We start from the raw sequence: 26,662 nt of genomic DNA, 5'->3' as shown, positions 1-26,662 counted from the left end.
AGTGTTTGTGTCTTGTAACTCCTAATCAGGAGTTTTGCTTCTCTGAGTGATAAAGAAATCTTCGCAAGTTGTTTTTTTCCAGGCCTGTGGATTTGTTTCGCGCCATTTGCTTTGGATCATCCGAGGCAAAACTTTAAGATTTTATTTAACGGTTGACTCAAAGAACTTCATCGCTTGCCAAATTTTGAAGAGGTTTAATTGTTGTTTTGTTTTTATGAAAGAAAATACTTCAGCTTCATAGCTGCAATGCACAAATACCTTTGCACCAAAATACCTTGTTTGTAAATCTTGTTACAAACAAGGTAACAATCCATGAGGATTTTTTGGTAGCCGTCAGTCTTGCGTTTATAATCTAAAGGCGCTTCTGCTGAAGAACGTCACTGTATCACAGTTTCACGACTGTCCGGTCAGTAGAGGCACATTTCACACCAATATATCATGAATGACATCATCAGTTGTTGGTAAGCACTGCTAATCCACCTCATTTGCTTTTGCCGCTCCTCTTCAGAGCGCCGTTTGGTTAGAAAGCCGGCCCTAATCTCTTTGCTCTTTGGTCCTGCTCTGCATCCAGAAAGCTTAACTTTTTTAACTCCTCTGGGATTTAGGGACAGAGATCCTTTATGTAATCTTTTGAGATGCTAATGTCAGTCATCTACTCCAAGTTGTAAAAAGAGTACCTTGTTGTCATGGTTACACCTTGTAAATACTGACCGAAAGTAAAAACAAACTGCACAAATCTCTCCAGCTGACAGCAGAACGAACAATTATTCAAACATGCAACAGTTTAACCCAGAAAGCTATGAATAACTGCTCTGCATTTTGGTTTGAAAAATAGTTGTTAGTGGTTGAAAAAGCTAAGTTCAGTCTATTTCCATGTTCATCCTTATAAATGGCATTTTATTATAGAATTTTCTCCTATTTTTTTGTTTTTCTTTTAACAAGAACACTTATGAAAGAAACATTTCTGTGTCTTCACGCAGTGCAGGTAGTTTGTATTCTCAGTTTTTGGAGCTGTTAATGGTTATGTTCTGTAACCATTTCAATGCATAAATATGAATAAATGGGTGCTAGCTTAAAATAACCACCATAGATCTTATTTTTAAACTGCCTGCAGGTAAAAGAAAACTTGTTTTTTTAAAGGATCTTTCTTTCCCTTTCAAAAGCTAAAGTCAAATGCGAGTCATGAAAACTCTTTAAATGCTGCCACACACTGTGAGGACATCAGTGACTTTTCTCCAAACCTGAGAGCTGGCAGAGGAAGAGGAGGAGGTGGTGGCGGGATGATGCTGAGCCTGTTATCTTGGAGTCCCTCAGTGCACACATGATGCATCTGTGATCGGACAGTCTGCATCCAGATCACAGACCCCGGACGCTGCATAAATACGAGGCTTGCTTTTTAGGGTTGGGGATATTGATTTGGCACGCTGGTGCTGGCAGAGATTTAAATGGGTTTTGACGGCACCACCTGCAGTGCTGCTCGCTGTAGTCCATCAGTCAGAAAGATTTTCTAAAAAAAAAAAAGGTCACTTCGCTCTCTCTGAGGCGAGAAACAGCAGCTGCAGATCTGGGTTCTCCTGGAAACCTAAAGCTTAAATTCACACATCAAATATAAATGTTTAACATCTCCATCAATTAATGTGTGGTTAGTTCTTTTGTTTTATCTGGCTGCAGCCTTTCCTGTCAGTAGGGGGCACCCTTTTGTTGTAAGATTTCATTCAGGATTAATTGCATCCAGTTTTTCATGGTGTACTTCTGCTTCAAAGATATTCAAATCAACTATTATCACTTCATTTTGTCAATTCCTTTCACCCATGCATACAATTCAGACTCGCGCTGTGATTTCTGGAGCCCGAAACAACTCGTCCCAGTTGCATTCACAACCCTGATCCACACTGAGCAACAAAGACTTGCACAAGCTTCAGCGCATTACAGCGCAGATCTTAGACAAACAGGCTGGGGAAAACCAGTGACATGATAATTCTGCGGCCAAACAAAGGAGAAGCAGTCAGGTGGGTGTTACATCACAAAGAAAACGGCGAGTTAATGGCTGGGTGTGTGTTCTGATCAAATGCTTAAGTGGGTGTGAGCGCTATGGGCACAAAGTGTTACCGACACCAAGAAAAGGGATTCATTAAATTGTCATCCTGTTTGGTAATAAGCAGGTTGGCACACCCTGACTGGTAACTGATAGCAAACGGCACATTGCTGTTCTTTATGTGGACGGGATTAGAAATTACTGTCAACATCTAGATGGCTGAGCTTTTGCTAACCGGAGCATTTGTGGTTGATTCTTGTCATCTCCCCTGACAAGAAAACCATACGTTTCATTGTGGAAAAGCTTTTTGTCTTCACCTAAGATCTGGAGGAACATATAGTTCATATAATGGCGTCATGCGTTCGTTCGCATGTTGGAGCTGCTGGCCTGGGAGCCATTAGGTCCCTAATTGCTGCTGGTGTTGAGCGTTGATGAATAACAAATTAGAGGTTTGATTCCCTGCTGAGGACGCGAGCGACGCTAAATTTACAAATAAATAATTGAAAGGCTGGAAAAGATGAGTAAATGACCCTCAGAATGGGGGTTTTGGAATTTGGAGTGCTTTCTTTTTTATTTATTTTGGAGTGTTCTTATAAAAGCTTTTAAAAGACTTCCAGTTTAATACAATTAAGTCAACTATGTGTGTTTATGTTGACATGAAATTCCCTAAAATTCATGAAGTTGTACAGGACTGTAAATTGGAAAGAAAATTATGCCTAATTGTTTTTTTTTTTTTATTTGATCTAATTTATTCATTTCAAACAGGCTTTTTAAAAACAAGAATAAAAAGCAATCAGTAGGAATACATAACCAAGAACAAAATATTTGTTTACCACCACTTTTCTGTTTGAAAAATTGAGTCAACTGAATTTTTTGCATTAAATCTTCTCTCTATCGTTCAGATTAGATTAAAAAACATAAGTTTTAATTTCTTACCACAAATATTCAATTGGATTTAGGGTTGAAGTTTGACTAGGCCATTTTAACTAATTTTTTTCATCTAAGCTGTTCTGTTAGAGCCCTGAAAGAGAAGGAGGCATTAAATTATGAAGTCAAATTTGATACATACAGCATTTTTGTAATCACTGAAGGTAATATATTTATTTTGCTGTGAAGTGACTGGAAAACACTGAATACTTTAAGGTCAGCTTTAGTTTTTCAGCACACAGATTTTTGAATATTGGCCAGAAAGTTTAATTTCTACAGTAGATTGTTGCTTTGTCTTCTAGAAAATCGACAGGTTTTAACAATGGTTTTCATCTTTCAGTTCTTTTCAATTAATGAGTAACCAATCAAATTGCCAATCATTTCATATCTAAAAATGACTAAAAATTGACTAAAATATAAAGTTAAGTGGAAATTTTGGTATTTCAAGATTCAAAATTAATATAAGTAACAAAAATAGCAAAATTAGGCAAAAGAAAAAATTTCCACATCAGTTTTTCTTTACAAATCTGAGCAAAAACTGCAGGTGTGGGTCTTTATTGGGTGAATTTTTAGTTAAAAAATGTTTTATCATTCAGTGAAGTAGAGAATCCAGAAACTTTACTCCAGTAAAAGTTGCTGAAGTAAATGTAACTATTTACTACTCAGCTTTGCTCCTGTTGAAATGTATAAACTCAGTTAATTAAGTGCATTTAAGAGTTTACTTCACTATTTGTAAAGATAAATTACTGAATGAAAATGAGATCTTTGTTGAGAAACTAAAGCTGTCAATTCTGCAGCTCTGTCTTAGGAAGAGGTTAGTTATTAATTAAAGTTAGATACAAACACTTTTTATGTGTTTTTTTTAATGTTATAAAGTGGCGGTACAGTAGCTGTTTAAAGTCCATTTTGACACGGTGTGACTCTACTGGTGCAGGATTTTGCAACCTATCCAGGTCAAACTAAGCTAATGCAGCTGAAGTGCAGATCACAATGCTGTCAGTCCACGTTATTTAACAAATGCAATTCCCCACATGCTTCTCTGACTCTAGAGAAGGCGAGGACGTACGTGATTTATTCATGACCTCTTCTTCTTCCAGGGTGCTTCTGGTGAGTACATGGTGGAACATATGATAGCTCTTCTCCTAAAGAGCATCTGAATGACTGAGATGATTTGAGCAAAAAATAAATATATTTTTGCTGTAGGTTTGGACAGGATGCTGCACAGAGGTGATTTTGCATGTGGCGTATAGACCTACGTTTCAGAACTAATGGAGGTTTATGATTATTGTCATCAATAATGTTATTTACATAAATGATGTGCTAATGAGCAATAAAATACCTACCTACCTACTTACCTGGCTATCAATCTAGCTATTGATCTAGTTGTCTATCTGGCAAAACAATCTAGTAAGCATTCAACAATCCATTAAAGTAACCATTTCAGTATCCCATTGACTGATTGATCAATCAGAGGTTTTTTTAGCCAGAGTCACAGGTAAAATTACTTTGATAGATTACATCATAAGAGATTTTATTGTTGAATTTTAACTATTGATTATGAATTCATATTACAAAGCAATTAAAAATGTAATCATTGATTTCCATATTTAATTAAGGCATTTAATACATTACTGAGAATGGATGTATGTATTTATGTTAATTTTAATATAGTTTTCATCAGTTGCATTTAAATTGTAATTGAATGATAATAAAAAAGTGACTTTTATCTGTGAACGTATAAATAAACTCCTGATTCTGTGTAGACAGAAATTTTCCTGGGAAGAGTGACTGTGCCAAATTCAGAAAAAAATAAAAAAAAGATTTTGAGAGAATGAATTAGCATGGATTTCCCAACGGAAGCCATAGAAGTAATAAGATGTGAGATTAATGGGGCGGTATTGTGAGCAGGTGGAGATTTCTCAGTGTTTCTCACTACATATTTGGGGGAGAGTTTCTCTTTCTAGACTCTAGTAAAACATCTTGGCAGCCTGCAGCAGTCGATTTTTGATTTCACTCTGCTAACAGAGGTGGAACAGGACAGACAATAGCAGGGAGAGTGTTTTAAGATTACACCCAAAGCCGAAGAATTGAACTATTTTTGCACAAAGTGTTGCACATTTGTGCAGACCAGCGCTGGAACATCACAGTTTATTGATTGTCTGTCAGATTTCCACCTGCAGGTCGTTTCCCCTCTCAGCTATCCTGCTGTGACGTTCGTATACAATCATTCAACATGTCTGCATGTGCTGACTGAGCGTTAGTGCAACCCGCGGTGCTTCTGCTCCCAAACATCCTGAACCGAGCTGAAACGCATTAATCACAGCTCCGCTCATTTATGAAGCCTTACATACGCTCTCCTGCATTGTTATGCAGACATATCACCTGCACTAGTTTGGCAATTTAATTTATGTCAGAAAATGAAGATGACAGTTGCTTGTGTTTCTACAAAACAGTGAAAAATGTAAAGCTTAATTAAATTTAAGCCAAAAAAGATGTCTAGATGCATATATTACAAATTTATATGTTAATAACAGCAGGTTGACTCACAATGCTTTGCACAAGCATTCATAGGCATTTATTGTTTCATCTCAATGTATTTTATTGGATTTGTTTATGTGATTCACCAAATTAAGGGAGTGCAAAAGGGTGGAGAGGCAGAAAAGTCCAAGACACAGCAAACATGTGGAAGAGGTCAATATGAAAAACTCCTTTCAACATCAGCAGCATCAAATGATCTAAATAAAATGTTTGGAAGAGAAATTATTACACTGCAACTTAATACTGCAATTTAAACTAAATAATAATTAAAAAAAACTGTCCTCACCTAATTAAAGAGCACACATTTCTCTGTTATTTTACTCACACAATTAAGGTAAAATAATTATTTTACTTTAGAATAATTGAAATTATTATTTAAAATCACATGAACAAAATTTCTTATCTGATGATGAATTTTATTAAACACCGCAATGAATGCTGCTCAAAAACATTTAGCGTGAACAAGACATTAAAATAAACATTTGCCTTAATAACATATAAGGGTCAGATCCATCTCAGGATACAAAAACCCGCTGCTAAGCATTCTGGGAAATAGTTCCAACTCCCGTCTTTTTCTTCTTTCAGTTTTTTTTTTTAGTGCTAACTGAAACTCTGATTTATTCAACTCTTGGAGGTTTGACAAAACCTCTTTCACAAACGTTCACACATTTATGTTTAAAATCTAAAACTCATTGAATTTATTTGACTTAAAGAATAGAAAACTTAAAGTAAATGTGGCTCAAGTGTTTTACAGTGTACTGCAATAGATTTGTGAGTAATGTAGAGATTTACTTTCCTGTAGGTCAACAACCTTCAAAAATGCAATCTGAGAAGTAGGAGATCAAAGCATAATTAATGTGTTACAGTGGTCTAGTTAAAGTCCACACCCAAATTCAACTTAAAAACTGTGGATGGTCTCCATCCATTCCAACTGATTTGAAACCATTTTGCCAAAAGAATGAGTAAGTTTGTGCTTCATGGCAAAGAGCAGAGAATTTTAACTCAGTTACGTCTCTGTTCACCATTAGGAAGTAACAACCTGAGTGCAGCTCATTCTCCTGATCTCTCAGAAGCGTCCCGGTTCTGTTTGTGTTCTGAACGAACGACCTCTTCCCAGTTTGGCCGGGGCCCTTGGCAGCAATCAGTGACGTCTGACGCCTGCTGGGATCACTGGGGCGACAGCAACCAGAGCTCATGAATTTCCAATGCAGCCTTTCTCTCTCTCTGAGTGGCTTTGTGGAGTTCCTTCAGCACCAGAAACACACCGCTGCGCGTGTTGCCGAGTAGCCGAGTGCCTCCCTCTTTAGTGCTGATTTTATCCGCATGGCCTGCCAATGATGGCGGCCTCCCACAGACGTACAGAAAGTGGTAACATCACCCGGTGGGCGCAGCGGGGGGAGAGAAGGGAGCGCTTTATTAGGGGAGAATAGTTTTTCCCCAAATGATGGTTCTCTAACCCGACTGGTTGCCATAGAGACAGGGTCATGCACCAAGTGTAAACATGGGGAGGGATTTTTGAAAGACGTTATGATGCAAAATTTGCATTTTGCATGTTTTTGTACTTCCATTTGGGTTTCTACTGCTAATAGAAACAGCCCAAAGGGTGAAAAAAGAAAACGCCCAGATCTTTTTTTTTTTTTTGACAATAAGTAAATAAAAGCCCATAACTCCTGTTCTCGCTGCCCTGCACTGTTAAGGTTAATTAAAAAAATTAGATTTTAACTTTGAAGGCCATCCACAGCCAGGTTCCTAAATACATTCATCTTTTAACTTCATCTAGAACTATGATGTATTTGAGTCAAATGGGGATAGATTTCTTTTAAAAAAAAGAAGAAACAACTAAAGACATTTTTGTTTTTCTTTTATCATTTTTGTTATTTTTGTTTGAATTTTCATGTGAAGCATTTTGTGATCTATATGTCTGTGAAAGGTACTATAAAAATTCAATTTTACTTACTTAAAGCTTTTTGGTGTCTCGAAAATGAGCCATTTCAAAAACCTCCCTCATTCAATGGTCACTGAAGCGTTACCTTTTGCTCAGTAGATTTTATCGATGTATGCGCTGCACAATGGCTTACATGCTTTGTTATTGACTTACCGTTCAGAAACCTCTTGTTGCATTATTGTTGGTTGTGTGGGAGGCTCTACAAATGCTTTTCAAAGATGTATGACTGTATAATTGTGTATCTGTTTGCAGCCATTTTCATCTGCGAGTGTTAACGTTGAATTGCTCCAAATGGGCAAAACTGACTGACATTTCATTATCTAAGATTGATTTTGTGCAAAAAATACAATAGAAATGTTTCATATAGATAATACATCTAACCTAACATGTTTAAGTGAACAGTTGGATCTGTGACTCCTTTGATATGTATCTGGTTGTAAATAATTTTCTGAATCGAGTTTTGTCTCATGAAGAGCCTGCTTTGTCATTTTGCATGTGCATGCGCTGTACCATTCAGTGTCAGGCTTCAAGCTTGCATGTATTATTCAGCAGCTATCCCGTTGCAGGCTGCTTAGCGGGGTTGCCATGAATGGAATCTGACAAGAGAGACTCTGTCAGGTGGGACAGGATCTCTGCAACGTTGCAATTAGTTGATGGATGGCAAGTGAACTGTCTGGATCACCTGCACACACATGGAAGCCTTCACATGCCTTACTCTATTAATCTGACTTAGTTACTTTAGAGGAAAAACTTTAGGGAGAGATTCACTTCTTTACTTACGCCTCCTCGTAAATAGCCCTACTGTCTCCAGCTCTGAGTTATTTCAGTAATCTGTGTTAGTGGGTGTGTGGAAGTGTGTGTGTCACAGCCACGTTCTCCAAGACGTTTCCTTTTCTCCCCGCTGAGAAAAGCCTGTCACATCCTTGAGCTGAAGCTGTCTAATAACCATCATCAAGACAATGATACAATTATAACTCAAACCTCTCTGTGACTCAGAGTGTCCAATTAGGTGACGTTTTTGGTGCGGATTCTGCTCAGTGTGAGATGGATGAGTGGGATTAAACTGAAGTAGTATCCATTCATATCCATTTAGACTTAAAATTAAGTGCTTTCTTCTTTTTGTCTGTGAGAATACCTTCTCAAAGTTTTTCTGTAAAACTTTTAATGAGTTTTCTAGAAAAAGATAACGTATTTATTTCATGTCAGACATAAAGGAAGTGAATGCAAAGCTAAGTTGGACGAGACATTGCTGAAACTGCAGGAGTACAGTGTCTTTTCACAGAATGCTTATTTGTTCTTGGAGAAAAGCATGAAGTGTTAAACGCGTTCACAGATTTATCAGGTTAATCTCTTTTGGAGCTCAAACTTCAAGCAGGGTGTGGAAAAACACAAAATGAGTTGTGAAGTTTTTAGTTTTTTAATCTAAAATATGTGTTTTCACTGCTAACTACACTGAAAAAAGAAAATAGACACCCAACTTAAAAAAAAAGAGTTAATTTGTTACATGTAATCAAATCCTGAAGGTTTGTCAAACGTACTTTATTTACATTTCATAAACTTGATATATTTACTTGGACAAACTTATTTGGTCACTTGTAACACATTAACTCAGTCACTTGTTTCCTTTTGTCAATGCAGAAACATTGATAACGTTAAGCCCCTCCTCCTGGCTCTGATTGGTTGTTTTTCATGCATTTCCTCATATGGCAAAAGTCGCTTTGGGAAGAGCTATTCCACCTATTCCCATGACATACCAGCAGTTTTAATAAATATGTATAAAACATTTTCTTTTTAAAAGTTACAGTCTTCAACTTTAACCAAAACATTTGGTAAAAACAGAAACATCTAGATGTTAGGCTAAAGATTTGTTTCTCGCTTGGTTTTATCTTATTTACATAATGTTCCAGTAGCTTGTTTTAAGTCATTAAATCCTGAATTTTGATGAAAAGTACTAGTTTCATCAGCAGATTATTTCACTTATAACAAGACATCTTTCATTATTATTGAAAAAAATCTTCCAGTGGAGCTAGTATTTTTTAAAATGAATAATAAGCTTCTATATTTTGCTGAGAAGTCACTTGTAAGTTGGTTTTGTGTCAATTAAAGTGAAATAAAACTATTTGCACTAGAGAATACTTGCTTAGATTTTGTATTTTTGCTGAGAATCTGAGCAAAAACATATTTTTTTGCTAAGAAAAAAATTCCACTTTTTAACTTATTATAGAAAGCTAAAAATAAAATAGAAAAGTGTCTAAGAAAAATTGTTGACCCTAACAACCCTAAATATGTCTAATATAAGTTAGAATCCTTCATAGATTGTCTTTTCACTCTGACATCACTAAATTTTCTCAGCTATAACCTTCCTTTTTTTGTGCTTAACTACATATATGTGGAGCAATTTGATTAAAGTGCATCCTATTGTGTTCAAGGATCTCCTGCTGTGTGGGGCATATTCTCATGTTTCATACATGAGCTCATTAACGGTGCTCAGATTGCCCTCGTCTCCAAACCGAACGCCGTTCTGCGTCCTCCACCTGCCTCCTCGGGCACGGCTCTCCGCTGGCAGGAGGGCACAGGAAACGGCACCATAAGCTACCTATCCATCCATCCGTCTTGTGCCCTGCGAAAAATCTGGCAGGTTAAAAGGAGCGGCACCATGATGAAATCCTGAGACTTCCTCAGGCTGCATGAAATTTGTTTCCCTCCTCAGATGTGTGCTAGCTTAGCGAGAGGAGAACCAGCTGCTTCTTTGTACTGTTGCAGTTTCTCTGCACAATGCTGTTGCCAAGTGCGATGATGACTACCTTTCCTGAAAAGGCCCATATAACAGAGCTAATGACAAGTGGGTTTTAATAGTATTAGCAACATGATTTGTTGCTAGGATACCACATCTCTGCCAATAAAAGCCGGCGAATAAAAGTGAAAGTGACAATACACGTTTTCCTTTTTGTGCCTTTGTCTCCATGCAGAAAGCCGGCTGAAAGAGAACGCCACCAAGTATGTGGAGCTGCTGGAGGACAGGCTGCAGAGGTACGGCTGCTCTTTTTCTCTGTGTTCCTCAAGTGGAAGACATAAACAAAGCAGAGCCCTCCGAGGAATTTCCTCTCACCTCTGCCGTCCTCTAACCAGATCGCCGTCTCCTCAATGCATCACCTCATAGACAGCTCCGTGCAGCCACACCTTGTTGTTTCCCAGAGCCGCTTTCTCACATTTCACTACGTCTCTCACCTGCACTTTGTCTTCATCTTCTCACCCTCTAAAGTATTTTATGTCTTTACCTTCATTTCTATCTTCCCTCACATTCTTCTCCTGCAAAGAAACTTCTGAAGTGGATCCTCCTGTTGTGTTTGCTCACATTTAGCAAATTTGACATACAGAGTCAATAAATTCAACACCCACTTTACGTTTTCCACCAAACTAGAACTGCTTCAGCTGTTGCAGAACAATTTGTACCAAATTGCTAGAAAAGGACTTGAGTTAACAGGACCAAACGGGAACCAATATTTAATCAAATATCCTGTTTTTCTTCTTGGCATTTCGTGGCTTCCTGTGTGCATCCTTTATCAGACAGAGTCACCTCTGGAGGAGTTTGTGCCAGACAGAAATGAGTCACTTTCTGTCAACATAGCTTGTTGTGTTCCTTACTTTGTATTAAAAGTATGAATAATATTAACGCTGAATCTCAAACAGTCTAAAATAAAAACAAATTTTTAGATCTCAAATGTTTGACATGTGGTCTAAAGTATTTGAGCTCATGTTTTCTTTTATTAACCCTTTAAATATTCTATTTCTACCCGATGTGTTGAAGTATTCATCTGTTTTGCGTCTTACTTTGACCAGTCGACTGTTTGGCTTAACCAACCTGTAAACCTTGCATCTAATCTCAACAGATTTTATTGAAAGATTGAAAAATGTAAAAAAAAAAAAAAAAAAAAAAAAAAACTTTCTTGATGTTAATAGACAGATTGAATAATTAATGCCAGTAATCAAATGATTGATTGTGTAAGGACCATTTTTGACCAATTAAACTAAAATTTATCAGATAAAATGAGTAAAACAATTCAGAAAACATTTAATGGAAATAATTAAAAACTGAATTAAGTTGAGAGTTCAAAGAGATTAAAACAGCTTCTAGTTACCTGATTAAAGTCGTGCTCTGTCTCACTTTCTCACAGCCTGTACAGATTTCAGATGTGTCAGAAAATACAATTAAAACAAAAAAAGCTCCTGACAGCTTTTCTGATTCTCTTTACTTTGATTAATCACTTCACTAATATTTAAAACAATGAATTCAGAGTCTTAACTAATAACCTTTAAAAATGGCAAAAACATGAAATCCTGCCAAGTATTTTTGGCAAATATCAAGAACAAATATATTATTACTTGAATTAAGACAAAATCAACTTACAAGTAACTTTCCAGCAAGATATAGCAGCTTGTTTAAGTAAATAATTCCTTGATATTGATTAAAAAAAACAAGTTTCAGTGGTAGATTATATCTAATCATAAGACATTTTATAAGAGTTTTATTTACTTAAAACAAGCTCTTATATCTTGCTGAAAAGTTTCTTGTAAATTAGTTTTGTTTTATTTCCAGAGTACTAAGATACGTGAACTAATATTTTGTGTTTTCGCACAAAATGCTAAACAAACGGGTGTTGCTGTTACTTTGACCTGATATGTGAATTCACTGATGGTGAATGGACCAAATTTATATTTTTTAAGTCACAGCAACGAGTTAAAGGAGTTAATAATCGTCCTTCAGTAGAAGTCTTGCTCTCTCTTGCTTTCTTGCAGCCTGATTGAATCTAACCAGGAAGTTTAAGTTTTCAAAAGGCTCTGTTATTCAGAAACACATTTATTCTTGGTAAATACATCACATATAGATGCAAAGATCACCTATCAGTCACTGTAAATATTCTAGACAGTGGTGAAGAGGTAGATTAGTGTCTAGTCTCTATGGTGACGGATTCTTCTGAAAAAATAAAAACTATCATCTCCACACCGAGGACGAGAAAAATAATAGAGCAGTGCAGAAGCTGCTAAGTGTGTCACCAGACAAAAACGAATTTAATTCAAATTAGCTTCACCTCGGAGTTGTTTAAAGCATTATGTAGATGCTTCATTAGTAAGTGCTTCTTGTGTTTGTCCCACTTTTTCACGCTCCTTCCTTTGCAGAGACTCGGCTGCTATTTATCATGTATGATAAATGCAAACCAGCTGGGTGTGGAAGTCATTAAAATGCTCAAGCATGTTCTTCTTGCAGAAGTTGCAGATATGCAGTTTGCATGTAAGCAAAAAGAAAAAAAAAAGGAAAATTTTGCAAAATCACAACATAAATTTAGAAAACCTACACATCCGTGAATGGACGTGTACTTACAGAACATAGTGAGTTATCCACTTATTAGTGCCTGGGAAATATTTTGGTTTTGAAACATATCTATGACGTTAAAAAAATATATTTAAAAATTGTTTATAATTTCAGCATTTTTCAAACCTAAAATTCTCCTTTCTTCTTAAATTTCTGACCATTACTGCCCTCGTCTACTCTGTTTAACCCTGTAAGACCCAAGTTTCAAATCTCCGCCTGGATATTTTTCTCTTATTGGAAATTTGGCAAATTCGTCGCCAATCCGTTTGGTCTGGAAAGGTTAACCAGTATAAAACTCTTTTCTTCAGTTTTTGCTGTTCATAAATGTCAGTATTATTGAAATGCACTCTAAATATTCACTTGTACATAATCTCCAAGAAGAACCAAATCTAAAATGTGTAAAATGCCTCAAAATATGTTAATTCTTTACTTTAATAGCATAATTTCACACTGAAATCTTTTACCAGTGAGGACAAGTACATATTACAAATTCGCTAGTTGAATTATTATTTGAATACACGCTATTAATACTTTGATGAAATGACTTTAATAAGGCAACCATTAGCTTTTGCATCTTTAAGAGGCTGGAAAATGCAGAATATTATGGATTTTGTATCTGGTGAATTAGTTCTGTGGTGATTTGATCAAATGTTTTGGGTCACTATGCAGCTTGAAGAACAATAAAAATCCTAATTTCATTGGATTTTGGCATAAAATCTGTTAATATTTGAAAGACTTCACAATGCCATGCATTCAGTTGATGTTCCCAAAACCTTTGGGAGAGAAAAAGCCCCTTAGCATTACACATCCTTCACCGTACTTCACATTGTGTGTGCAGTGCTTTATTTCTTGCCCTTTCCACCTGGTTTTCTGAAAAACATGATCTTCTCTGTGGCTTATGGCATAATAAATAAATGTCCCAGTCCAACTTTTACTTCTAACTTCAAAAAGAAAAAACACAAATAAAAAATTTTTGGTTACATTTATTTTCAGGTAATTGTTGGGAGTACCTGTGTTCTTAAACGATTCTGGTTAATAGTTACAAATACTTTCAGTGTATCAATATAAAAAGCGATAAATGTAAGTTTGAGGTCTTTTACATATCATGTAATATTAATAAAAGCTGTCGCCATTGTTCTTTCCCCATCTGTCTCTCCTACCTTTTTAGACCCTCTCTTTTATTTCACAGTGTTATCAACACCTTTTTCACAGCTGGTTGTGTTGGAAATTACAACGCTAAGATGAAACATTGACATCCATTTCTAAAGTGTGAATGCCAACTGCATTTTGATAGGTTTTCCTCGTTCATGTCTGATTTTTTCAGCAGCTGGATGGAATTTTGATTATTATGCAGGCATATGATGACATTGTGCATTATTTTGAGAGTAGAAGTCAGAATATTGGGACACTGACTGTAAAAAAGTCAGTGTGTTTGAATCTGTATTTTGCAGGTAGCGATTAATCGGTTACTAAATTAGTTTCAATCAGTAAATCATAATTAATCCGATTCAGTTCTCGTTTGGATACACAGCTCTGGAAAAAAGAAGAGATCAGTTTCTCTGATTGTACTCTTCATAGGTATATGTTTGAATAAAATGAAAATTGTTTTTATTCTATGTTTTTATTCTGACAACATGGCTCTGAAATTCCTAGCAAAAATTTTGTATTTATTTACAGAAAATCACAGACCAAAAAAGATGCAGTCAAATAAAACATTTAAAAACAACAATGCTAATGTTTTGAGTCAGAAATCAGTATTTATTGGAATAACCAGGAGGTTTTCAATGAGGTTCAGTGCAGTGGACTGTAGATATATATCTTCCATTACCTGTTTAGCTTTTAATTCTCAGGGGGAATTGTGTTTGCTTTACATTATTTTCCACCCAAAGCCAAAAGCTGAAAGCACAAACTTTGTGCGATTCTTTAATGCACCAACCAAACCTGCTTGCACAAGCAGGACAAAACCAGAGCGTCTTTGCTCAGCAGTTAGCCCTCGATATATTTATAGTGCTCCCTCGGCGGCTCTCTGAGCTCAGACGTAACGTCCTCAAGGAGAAAGAGCAGTCCTGTCAGTCTGCGGTCCCTCAGGACAGCTGGGTGTTTCTCCTTCCTCTGACTGGGCCGTCAGCGGCGCAGCACGCCCACACCCTGCCACTGTCAGATGGAAGACCGAGCGGCTGCCACCAATTAACCCCCTGAGTGGGAAGTTCATAGCGACAGGCACCGGGACGCCATCACAACAAGGAGGCTTGGGCACTGATGGGTTTATGTGAGCTTTGATGCCGGCTCTCCACAGCGAGTCTCGGAAAAGATTTTCTGGCATATTTATATTTTCCAGAAACGCATGAACCTCCAGTTGATAATGATTTAGGAAAACGCATGCAAGTGAGCATGCGTGTGCCTCTCATCTTCAAAAGAAACAAAGGAATAGAAAAAAATAGCTCACTGGGTGCATCCCTACTATTAGAGGAACTCAGAAAAACGAGTGTTGAGTAGAAAATTGGCGAGGGCAGGGAGGTGGGGACGAACAATCTCTCTATTGTCTCTTTGCCAAATGAAGGTTAGAAAACAGCTGAGAGGCGTGCGTTGGCAGGGAACAGAGGTTGGCAGCCTTTTCAGGCGGGAGATGGGCTGCAAAACAAGTGGCATTCAATTTTGGCCGCTGAGACTCTCGTCGCTGAGTGGAGAGAGATTAAACAATATCACCCGAGTGCGTTTTGTGTTTTAGTTTGTTGACAGACGAAAGAGAAAAAAGTGTTTTACGCTCTAGGTAAAAAGACAATACTTTAAGCATATTGTGACTAAGAGGATGATTTTTTTCTACTTTTTATAGCTCATCATTTCGAACTTTTCAAACGATCCTTCTCCCTTTAGGATGGCGAAAATGTCAGTTTGAGTTTAGTTTCTGATTCATTCCTGAGATTAAACTTATTCCTGACATGTAACCCCCTCAGGAAATCTTTGTTGAAAAGACAGAGACATAACATTATGTTACATGAAAACCAGGAAGTGTTTTTGGTGATTCAGTAAGAATCAACATAGAGACTCCACAGAACACAGAAACCTAAATAAACACACAGAAAAACTCAAATCCTCACAAACAATATCGAGCAAAACCTAAAGATACGTATGTTTCTTTGAGATACCTTGTCTGCCAGCCCATTTGGTGCGTCATTTTTAGCATTGTCTTCTGGTCCCAAGCCATTAGCATTGTAACAAACAAATCTACCGCTTAGTTTTTAAAGGCTAACAGATTAATACGGTTTTTTTTTTGGTTAAATAAATAGTTTTGTTTCAAAACTTTTGGCCCTCAGTTCATTGTAATCTAAAACTGAAGCGCATTTAGCACTTTTAGAAACTCTAGTAACCACAAATAAACTTGGTTTATTCTGGGCTTGAAATGTTTCACTTAAAGCAGAAATTGATTTGGACCAGAAAAGGTAAATATGTCCATAAATGTTCAATGTTTGAACAAAAGGCTGAGTCAAATACATTGTCGTACATGTTCAGCGTCTCTGTATGTGTTTGTGTGTGTGTGTGATATGTTAAAGCTAGAATGTGTTTCTATGAAGATCAATGGATATAAGTCATAAAATGTCACCTGCTGGGACTGAAGCCAGCTGGTAATAATTTGTTATCTAAAGGTCACTAAAAGAGGAAGGTGAATACATAAAAGTACTGAAAAGGTCAGGATGAGACTTTCCATCTGAAAGTGTAGAGAGGCTGTTTGAAGCAAAATTTAAAAAGTATAGATTTTCACACTACACTAAACAAAAAGATGGATAAGATAAGAATTACATTTTAAACCACTCATAGCCACCAGTGAAGCTTTCAATGGACTGAAAATAATTAGTTTTGCATCTCCAGGTGAGTTTTTTACAGGTCAGAGTGAGATATCGTAACAGTCAGAGAGCAAAAATCTTCCTGTTCTCTTTCATGCTCAGAAAGATGAAGACATCCACTCTCCTTTTTCCCTCCATGCCGCCTCTCTTTGAAGCGAAAGGGCAACCTGTCAGGAGCACATTCGCTCTCGTTACGTTTCTGTCAGCGTCTCCCAAACCCAAACGACTCCCTCTCCTCCCGTCACTCTTCTGTCGGTGCTTTAATCTGGAGATGCTGTTAAAGATGTCCTTTACCGCGCTTCTGTACTCAAATGGTGTGACCAAATTTAACACAGTTATTTTAACTTCTCATTATTATTTAATGGTCTTATTAGAGTTGCTTCTTGTCAACGTTCTGTATGTATACTGCCACACAAATTCACATCTCCTCATTTATGCTTTAAATTTATTAAGGGGGCGGTTTTATGTAAAATCAACACGATGTTATAATGTTATCAAGAACATAAATGGAGTGTTGCTTTGATTCTTTCATTTATGTTTGAGAAAAACTTTAACCTTCTAAGGCAACCATATGTGCAAATCTCCACCACTCAGCTCCTTAAGACTAGCCAGCAGCATTTAGCAAACACTTGGTGGAACATTATGCATTCTGAACTGTTATTGTGTGTCGCAGCAATTATAACTCCACAAACACAAACACTGCTCTTAAAAACATTTCTATTTTTAAAAAGGTATTAACTGTATTTTCAAATGTATTTGTATTTTTCATGTTTTCACTGAACAAACAGTGCAGGAAATAGTAAAAGTAGCACTACTGACAATAAGGATTGATAGCGTAATTTCCTTAATTTTGCGAGATGGGAGATCGATGATCGGCCAATTTTTACATTTGAAGCCAATCTTATCTACTGAGTTAATCCAGCTTGGCAAAGGTCTGAGAATCAACCACTGTCCTCTTTTACTCTCCGCTGAAAAACGATTGACTGACAGACCGCCCCACTAAGTTAAGTCTGCACATTTACAATTAACAATAGTGACTCCACTGTTGCCAACTCAACAACTTTCTTGCTATATTGAGCAACATTTCAGTCGAAGAAAATTAGTATCAGTCAAAATCGGAATCGGCAAATTAAGTGTTTTAAAAGTTCGGTAATCGGCAATCAGTCAAAAAACTGCAATCAGTGCACCCCGAGTTTTATTATTTTACGACAAATGGTAAAACTGTGGGCAGTTTTTTTTCTTTTAACATTAGTTGGGATTTATTGTTAGGATAATAAATCAAAAGTCTTATAATGAAAAGGAATGTGTCATGATGAATTTCTGAAAACATTTTGTTCTTTTCTCTCTCTCTCCAGCTGCGGCTGTCCCGGTTTGGAGCGGATCTGTGAAGCCGACCTGGAAGCGTGTCACCTGTTCCTTCGAGGCCTGCAGGTGCGAACCTCCAGCTGCGGGGGCTCAGACATGGATGATGTCCCCGATCCTGCAGTTTATACCTCCACCCAGCCCTGCACCAAAGAAGAAGAAGACTGCGCCATGCTGACTGCGTTAGGAGGCCGCTGGTGTCCTGAGGCCAACTTGCAGAACTCAGAGTTCACAAAGGTAACAGTGAATGTATTCTTACCAACACAACATGCATTATTCATATACATCCATGCTGCACTGTATAAGCGATATGAAGTTTCTTGAATGTATAACACCCCCCTTCTCTGGCTTTAAGGCAGGATAGTAACATAACCTACGCTTGCCACCAAGAGGTCAAACTGAAGCACATGTTTTTAGACTCAGCTGCATTTTTTTACATGTAAAGTGGTGTGAAGCGTGGCCTCATATAAAGCATGCTTGCTTTGTCAGCCATCCCACTTGACTGGAGAGGACGTTTTCAGTTCACACCGCTGTGAGACCCTGAAAATCTGCCGACCGCAGAGAGTCGAGCAGCAGCCTATTAGCCTGTTTGCTCGGAGGCATTTCTGAGGGAGGTGGCCATTTGGAGACGCCATCAAAGAGCTTCATTCTATACGCCGCTGAATTTCAGAGTCGGTTTCTACATGTTTACATGTGTTTAGTGTGAAGCAGGTGTGTGTGAGAGTTTTTTTTTTAACCCGACTGAGAAGAGAGGTCCCGCTGCCTCAGGGTCGAATCGGACTCGCTCTCTCCTGTTCTCGCCCTTCCCTCCGCCCACACGGCCTGGTAGATTCATCTGAGGCAGGAACAAAGCCAGCAGTGGAACAAATAACTCTGACATGTTTTAATACTTGGCTGTTTTAGATTGTGATTTAAACAACGTTTTTTCTATAATTTTGCTCATTCAGATATGTAATTTCACTGAACCATTGCAAAACGTTAAAATGTCATAATCTTTCTCTGAGAATTTAATAATCCCTTGCATGCATTAAACCTAATTTATTTTCTTGCACTCTTTAAGCCTTTTTAACTTTTCTTAAACCTGCTATTTGGATCCATTGCTGTACCTTCTGCGTTGATGTTTACCACTCCCATCTCCTGCATTTTACCAACTGCATGCAGTCAATTTCTCCGCCTGCTTTGTCTCTCTGTCTTTCTTTTCTTCAAAAGCCCCCAGGCCCATCCTAACGTCTCTCCAACAGCTAAAAAGGTGAGACAGGAAACCATTTCTCTCTTTTTGTGTCAAGGATACTCAGTTTTCTGCTTTCTCTGCAAAAGAAACCCAAAAAGAAAAGAAAAATGATCTTGTGACTCATGTCCATGGTAAAGATGTTCACAAAGTCATCAAATAAATTCAGATTTTATGTCAGAAGTAGGTCATTTTAGACTTAAATGTGGATGTTTTTCAGTGGGGAGAAAAAAATCTGTATTATTTTGAACCAAATTGCAAGTGTCAAGTACTTTGTTTCCCTGCTATTAATTTAAAATAGGACAGCACTTAGCCTAATGTAATATTTCACAAGGTTGGAACATGAAGAGAGATGTATCTTTGACTATTTCTCCTGGCAAAAGATTGCTTTTTAATGGAGATATTTTGCAAATGATCCGAATAAATCATGTTTTTCAAATTAAAAAACTCCTGGTGATAGTTTGTGCTTTCCAGTGCAATGTATCTATTTCTTTTGCAAAATATTTACTTTTTCCACTATTAAAATTTTCCTGTACATTTTCTTAACCGGGTTGCAGTTTTACCTTCTAGCTGCAATCATAGTTTGCTTTCCTGCAGGGTTGGAAATAATCATTTTGTGAATGAACTATTACTGCTGGTCTGCTGTGTTTACCTGAAAGGAACAAACGTCTGAGGCCTCCGTTTTTAATTAAAACCGCTGATTATTATTTGTTGCCTCTCTTATGAAGTTTCCCTTAAGCCACAAACAATACGCCGGTCTGCAAGAGGAACGGTAATTACTTCCCTCCTTAGTGAGGAACGTGTGATTACATATCTTGAATACAAACAATAAAAACCTGCAGCAAAGATAATACAACTATCCGTTTTCCTAATTTTTTTTCCTCATTATTATGCTTGAATTGGGGATAAATAATCACGACCTCTTCACAATATGATGATGCTGCACACATGGAGCCCTCAACTGGCATAATTGGAGTTTTAATAATTCATGAGCAGGTTTACGACCGAATGACCTCATCAAACGTTTCCCTCTTTTGTTGCAGAAGCTGGAGGAGTTTTTGTTCTGCATGGAGGAAAACCACCCAGAGGTTGGTATCCTGAACGCTCTCGCTGGATGTCATCGCTAATTGAAGTATATTGACCTTGGTTGATGCATAAAAATTCGATAGTTGACTTCAACTTAAACATGACCCCTGACAACTTTCTCATGTCAGATCAATATTTTCTACATGAGAAGCCTTGGCTGCGTTCCCAGACTGTCTTTGGTTTTTATTCATCTGGACGAAGCCAGGCGTCTCTTTGCTGAACTTGTAGTTTCTTTTCAGCACTTTTAAATAACTGAACTGTTTCTTTTAATTATAAACACAAATTTACTCACAACAAATATCAACCTGTACAAGGTTACTATGTACTGCAAGCTTAATTATGAGATTTCAGTTACACCAGCGTGAAAATTGCCTCCAAAAATATAGTATCGCATGTTTACCCCAGAAAACTTGTTAAGCCTGGTGACCGGGGTGCTAGTGTAGTCATCCAGCTGGCGGCCATGTTTTTGAGTTCACAGGAAAATTGAAAATATTAATTGATCATAAGTCATTTTTGGAAGACTGGAAGTTTAATACTTAAACACCAACTATATAGTCTTAGAAAAAAGGAAATAATAAAAAAAAAAACTAAATATGTCTCAACCGATTTTGCATATTTTGATATCTGATCAATCAAAAAAGCTCGAGTCAAATTGGCAATCCGAGACTTTTACCTTGGGCAAAATTTCTATATTTAGATCTAGATCTTTCATATACTGGCTAATTGTAGTTCTGGCTGTGTGTTCAGGGTCATTATTCTGCTGGAAGGTGAATTTCTGCTCCAGTTTCAAATCTTTTCCAAATGTTTCCTTATTGTCCTTCATTTACCTCTGTTCATTTTCAGGTACGGCCAGTTCATGACTCTGCCTGACAAAAAACATTCAAACGGCTGTTTTTCATGGTGTGTTCAGGGTGACGTTGAATAATGGGCACAATTGATTTACTATTTAGAACAATTTTATATTTTGTTTAGAACAAAACGTTCAGTTTTGGTCAAAATGACTAAATTTAGATCAGGATGGATTGATCAGAGCTCTGTGAGACGTTCAAAGCTTGAAATATAAAATAACTTTACTTTAGAACAAGGGTGTCAAACTCATTTTCATTTTGGGCCGTATCGAAAATCTGAATGTTCTTATCGGACTGGTTGTGGCAAAATATATTGATAAAGCCAATTAAACGGTTAAAGTATCAATGAATAGCTTTTCCTCCAGGATTTTGTGATTCTTTTAGTGATTTTTCATGAATCTTACAAGCATTTATAAATGCTTGTAAGGAATTTGCACTAATGTGATTTTTTTTATCACTTGCCTTATCAATTAACTTGGCATGAAGTAAGGCTGAGGCAGCAGTCAATTAAAATTTCGACCAATTTTGAGAAACTTCAGTAAAATCAGTAAAAACTATTTAAAACAAGAAAACATCCAGTCGTTTTTTTTTTATTTTAAATAGTTTTTTGTCTGGAAAATAAGCCATTTCAAAAACCTTACAGATTGTAACGCCACAAATCAGTAGGCGCTGTCTTGAACGAAAGGAGTCAAAGGAGCTTGTGACAAATCTCAACGATAGGGTGGGGTAGACCTAAAACCATTAATAAACAGACATTTATCAGTTTTTCTTCAGTTTTTAAAGATTAATAGATAGAGTGCAGTGATGTGTGTGAAAAAGAGGCATTAGTTATGAAACGTCCCGCTGAAATTTGTGTTGATCTATCATGTGAAATTCCACTTAGAGAGACTGTGGGGTTTTTAATGTGATGAAATGTGGAAGGGCTCCAGGCGGTTTGATACTTTGCATTATGGTTGTATGTCCTTGTGAACTCTGAAATCACTCTGGGTTATAAAATCTGGCTGACGTACAAAAAAAAAAAAAAAAAAAGATTCAGTCACAATAAAGTATGATGCATCACTGAGTCAAAGGATCTGATGGCCGTTTAATGGGGCTGGTATCGTTCTCGTCATGGTGTTGTGATAGCGCTGTGCAGGAGCCGGATTTTCTGCAGAGGCGCTGACCTCTTTCTCCTTTCCATAATGACTTTAAGTAAATGATTTCCACTTAGCTGCTGCCAGGCCGCTGCCCTGCTGCCACAATGGAGATTGATTGGTGTGTGAGTCTGGGTGTTTTAGCCCTCTTATGTTTTCTTTTAATGCCCGCTAATTGTTCCTTTATCATCTCAAGGTCCTTGCACACCCCTCTTCACAATAGTTCACAACAGCAAACAAGAATCAAACCGAAATGCTGAAGGCTCGATAATTAGCTTTGTTGATTCCAAAACAGATTCTGGATCCTGACTGAATAACCTGGAAGGGAGAAACATTGACTGTTTTGTATTTACTTCTAAGCGAGGACTAATGTAGCATGAAGTGACTCTTAAAGTTTTAACACCAAATTAAGTAGTAGAATGATATTACCAATATTTTATCTCTACCTTGAGTTTCACCTCAGAATTAGAAGAAATGCAAAATTCAGGTAGCTGCTGTTCCAAGATAAAATGGGCCAGAGAAAGACCAGTATTTGTTTAAAATTTTACAAAATCTGCATTTAATCCCAGAGTTATTCATTCACGTTGCACTTTAATATATATAAATTTATATTTTAACATGATTCTTCTTATTGGAAGTGATGTAAACGTGTTAAAATGGCCCACCAAGAGTTCCAACTGGAACCTGACAGAAAATTTGTGGAGAAAGCTAAAGATTTGTTTGATAATAAGGAGACCTTGAAGCTCATCATAAGATATATAATTAAAATCCCAGTGGAGACCTGCAAAAACCTGCTGAACAATTCTAAAAGGGTTTGATTGCTCTAAATCCAATAGATATTTTCCCACTGATTATTGAGAATGGTATCAATGATTCCTAAAATGAAGTCTTTCAATAAAATATAAATATAAACACGTATTTTTCCAAATTGATTCTCCTTTTACACATTTCTATCATATTTGTGCTTCTTTATATACAATTTAATTAATTATAAGTATAAATCTGCCAGAAGTATGAATAATTTGTTTATTTGTGAACAAACCTGCTGGCTTTTGTTTAAAGCAGACAAAAACTTTGATCTTTGTGGCCTGTATTTCTATTTATACGAGGATCTGACTTGGAGTTGTGAAAGAGATTCCAGCTTCCTGCACATTAATGGCGTCCACCATGTCAGTCTTCAGACTGGTGTATGAATGTGTACTTCTGTGTGTGAGTGGATGAATGAGAATAAGTGCTTTAGTGAGTCATTAAGACTAAAAGTGCAGCCCATTTACCGTGGATTGATTTTTTTTTTTAAATATTGCAGTATAAATTACCTGTAAGCATTCACAAGCTTTAACAAATCAATAGCTTTCAAATTCTGCATCTTTCTCCACATATAATTGCCACTTTTCTAATTCCTGAAATCTTCCTGCATTGACTTAATGCATTATACGGAACATAGATGGTAAATGGAGGCATTTTCTAACAACATCTCAGTGAAAATTGAAGATAGTACTTAATCATCTGCTACTTGATTTCTTATTTAACACGAATGCAGGAAAGTTTTTTTTTTCTGAAACCAATTACAACCTCAAGTGTAACCCAGTGCAATATAAATTGTTTGTATTGCGTGCCTGGTGAGAAGTATCAGGCAGAACAACACCTGGGGGAAGCTGCAAAATTACCTTCTGCCTTTTGTTCATTATTGCTTAAATAATCATACTAAGGCATGCATAAGTTTGACTACTGAATTCACACATAATTTCTATCAACTTTATACAACTTTAAGTGTTTTAATATTAGCACTAACATGAAGAGAGAATTACAGAGACTACAGGTGTAATTCATTCTTGCAAATTAGCATCTCACTAAAATCTCATTTATGTTTATCTTCTTTGTTGCATGGATAGTGATTGGCTTGAACACCAATTGGAGCAAATTATACTCATTGGACTTTGTATTTTTAAACGATTTGTGTGAGGAAACGGAAAAATCTACCATTACTGTGCGAAGTCAGAACTAAGTTGACTCATTTCTGCCTCAATCCTGGCATTGCATCAAGACAAGCTGGAGGACATATTTATGCTACTATTTCTCCTCTTAAAATTCCTGAAACATGGAAAATAATATTGTGGACTGATGGTATCTCTTCCTTAATCCTGCAGTTGCATCAGGATTGATATGCTCACATTGTCGGGCCTCTTGATGTTTTACATTCTTTGGGGTGTTGCATCATCCAAAACGGGGTGCGCAATTACAGGCAGAGACCAGATCCAACTTTCTGGTGATTGCTCTGACACCTCAGAGCTGCAGGGAGCTGATATTTTTTACCTGGAGCTATGAGTCAGATTAGGATCCCAGTGTGAGGAAAAAGTTGGGGTTTTTTTTGCATGTATAGCGTGTGTGTTTGTGTTCTCTATGCCTGATAAGTGTTAAGAAACTGGGACATAATGTCTGCAGAGGAGGCTGGTCTAATTTTGGCCAGCTACACTCTGAGTGCTCTGTCCTACTGCACTCTGCACCTCCGTCAAGATGCCATATTTAAAAACACACTCTGTACTGCTGCAATGTGTAGATGCATTCTGGTTATATAAATTTAATATGACGTTGCCAAAACATTTTTATAACAAGGAGCAGGTTCAAAAGGAAATTATTCTGTATATCATTGTTCTTTACTGGTTAAATTAGAAATATATTTGAAAGAAGAAGTCGCCTAAATTAGTGAAAAAGTACATTTTCTCCATGTAATACATTTTTATAGTAAATTATGTATTATAACAACTTCATATAATTGCGCCACCACAGCACCCCAGTTTTTGGTTTTAAATATATGAAATATTTCCAAACTGTTGATGTCAACATTTCTTCAGTTCTGGTCTGCTATGCAGAACCTCCATCTGTGCTGATGAAGTTTCTATCACCTCTTGAGATCTTGAATGGATTCAAGTGACAGCAGCCTGGCATATTTTCCAATTAGTTCAATCGATAATCATTTGTTCAACAGTTTTGCTTACTTTTTCATACAGTTCACCACAAAACTTTAAATTGTGTAAATATGGGGTTCATAACTATGACGTTCTGTTGAGGTAACGATGGTTGTGTTTTGTTTTTTTCAGTATTAAGTACATATTTCAGAACAGTTAGTTTTTTATTTTGTCGTTCTGCCTTTTCTGTACTGTCCAGGATGTGTGCAGTGAGGCCGACGCTACAGACCTGACGGAGCACTGCGAGCTGATTGGTGACAGACTGATCGCCTTGGAGGACAAACTGCAGACGGCTTTACTGAATCGGGACCAAGCCCTCACCCATATCCTTCCAGTTCAACCTAAATGTATAAAAATCCTGCGTTTCTTTACGTCTGTCTCTTCAGATCCTCTCTTTGACTTAAAAGTAAATAGCAAAACCACTCAAACACTGATGGATGTTTGCTTTACTGATTTTACTGTTAAAGGGGGAAAAAATGTCATATCTGATTTCATGAATCCATTTTATAAAGAATAAAGAATAGACAGAGAGTTTTGAGTTTTTTTCCTGGAAGACTGGCTTTGCCAACTGGAAAATGAAATACTAAAAGTCCATGTGAGGTTATTAGACGGCCGCTGATGTGCGCTGCCATTCACGACGCACTGAGATTAAAGCGGGCCGATGGGGCGCTGGGCCCGGGCAGACAGAGGAATGTCACTGTAATGACTCTGGCCCTGTCATATCTTAACGTCCATCCTCCAGCTGACCCTCCCGTCCTCCCCATGCTCTCCCTTTCCCCATCTGCCCAATTTCACTTTCTGGGTCTGGCAGGGAGAAAATTACAATATCCGTGATAATGACTCGAATCAAACTGTTCTGGCTGATTACAGGTCACAATACATCATTCTCTGCGCTAATTAGAAAGCTGATTGGAAATAGATTAGTGTGTTTCTCCAGCTCCACCTTTCTCTCCCTTCCTGCTTTTTCTAAGTGAGATCATATTTCAGAAGCAAAATGAAGAAAATCTGCCAACTAACAATTATTTCCTCAAACAGTGGTCAGGAGATCTTATCTGGACCAAGGTCAGCTGTGATTGAATATTTATTTAACTGTGCCTCTCAGCTAATGCACAATAATACATTTTTATGTACCTGGCTTTTCTAGTCTGAACAGTACATGCTGAACCTGGCTGGAGCCACAGGAAATACAGATGGAAACTTTAATGGCGTCAGCTAGGGCTGGACAATACGACTCAAAAATGTAAAATAATATAAGCATGCTGCATTCTTGTTGGATGTGCAGGAGGCTCCACTTCTACTTTTCAAAGATGTACAGTTTTATAACTGCGCCTCTGTTTGCAACCATTTTCACATGGAGGAGGGGGGAGGGTGTGGCTAACAG

At 37.2% G+C, this 26,662-nt stretch overlaps 1 protein-coding gene across 2 annotated transcripts in view; it reads left to right on the top strand.

Moving 5' to 3' along the window:
* Window positions 1–26,662, top strand: part of disc1 (DISC1 scaffold protein) — a 48,206-nt gene that overhangs the window by 18,472 nt on the left and 3,072 nt on the right. The window contains exons 10-14 of one of the 2 annotated variants that reach the window (XR_008605968.1): window positions 10,415–10,475; window positions 18,014–18,257; window positions 19,230–19,269; window positions 20,292–20,336; window positions 25,481–25,520. Coding sequence is in view for 1 of the 2 variants with exons in the window: in XM_055029875.1 (XP_054885850.1) it covers window positions 10,415–10,475; window positions 18,014–18,257; window positions 20,292–20,336; window positions 25,481–25,605 (475 nt within the window). In the remaining variant the exon portion in view is untranslated. Of the gene's footprint in view, window positions 1–10,414; window positions 10,476–18,013; window positions 18,258–19,229; window positions 19,270–20,291; window positions 20,337–25,480; window positions 25,606–26,662 lie in introns of those variants that run through there. The other variant, XM_055029875.1, reaches the window with a different exon arrangement.

This window comes from Poeciliopsis prolifica, unplaced genomic scaffold (assembly GCF_027474105.1).
Source record: "Poeciliopsis prolifica strain line A6 unplaced genomic scaffold, Auburn_PproV2 SCAFFOLD005, whole genome shotgun sequence".
In the NCBI taxonomy this organism is placed as follows: Eukaryota; Metazoa; Chordata; class Actinopteri; order Cyprinodontiformes; family Poeciliidae; genus Poeciliopsis; species Poeciliopsis prolifica.
This window is presented reverse-complemented; position numbering and strand designations above follow the sequence as displayed.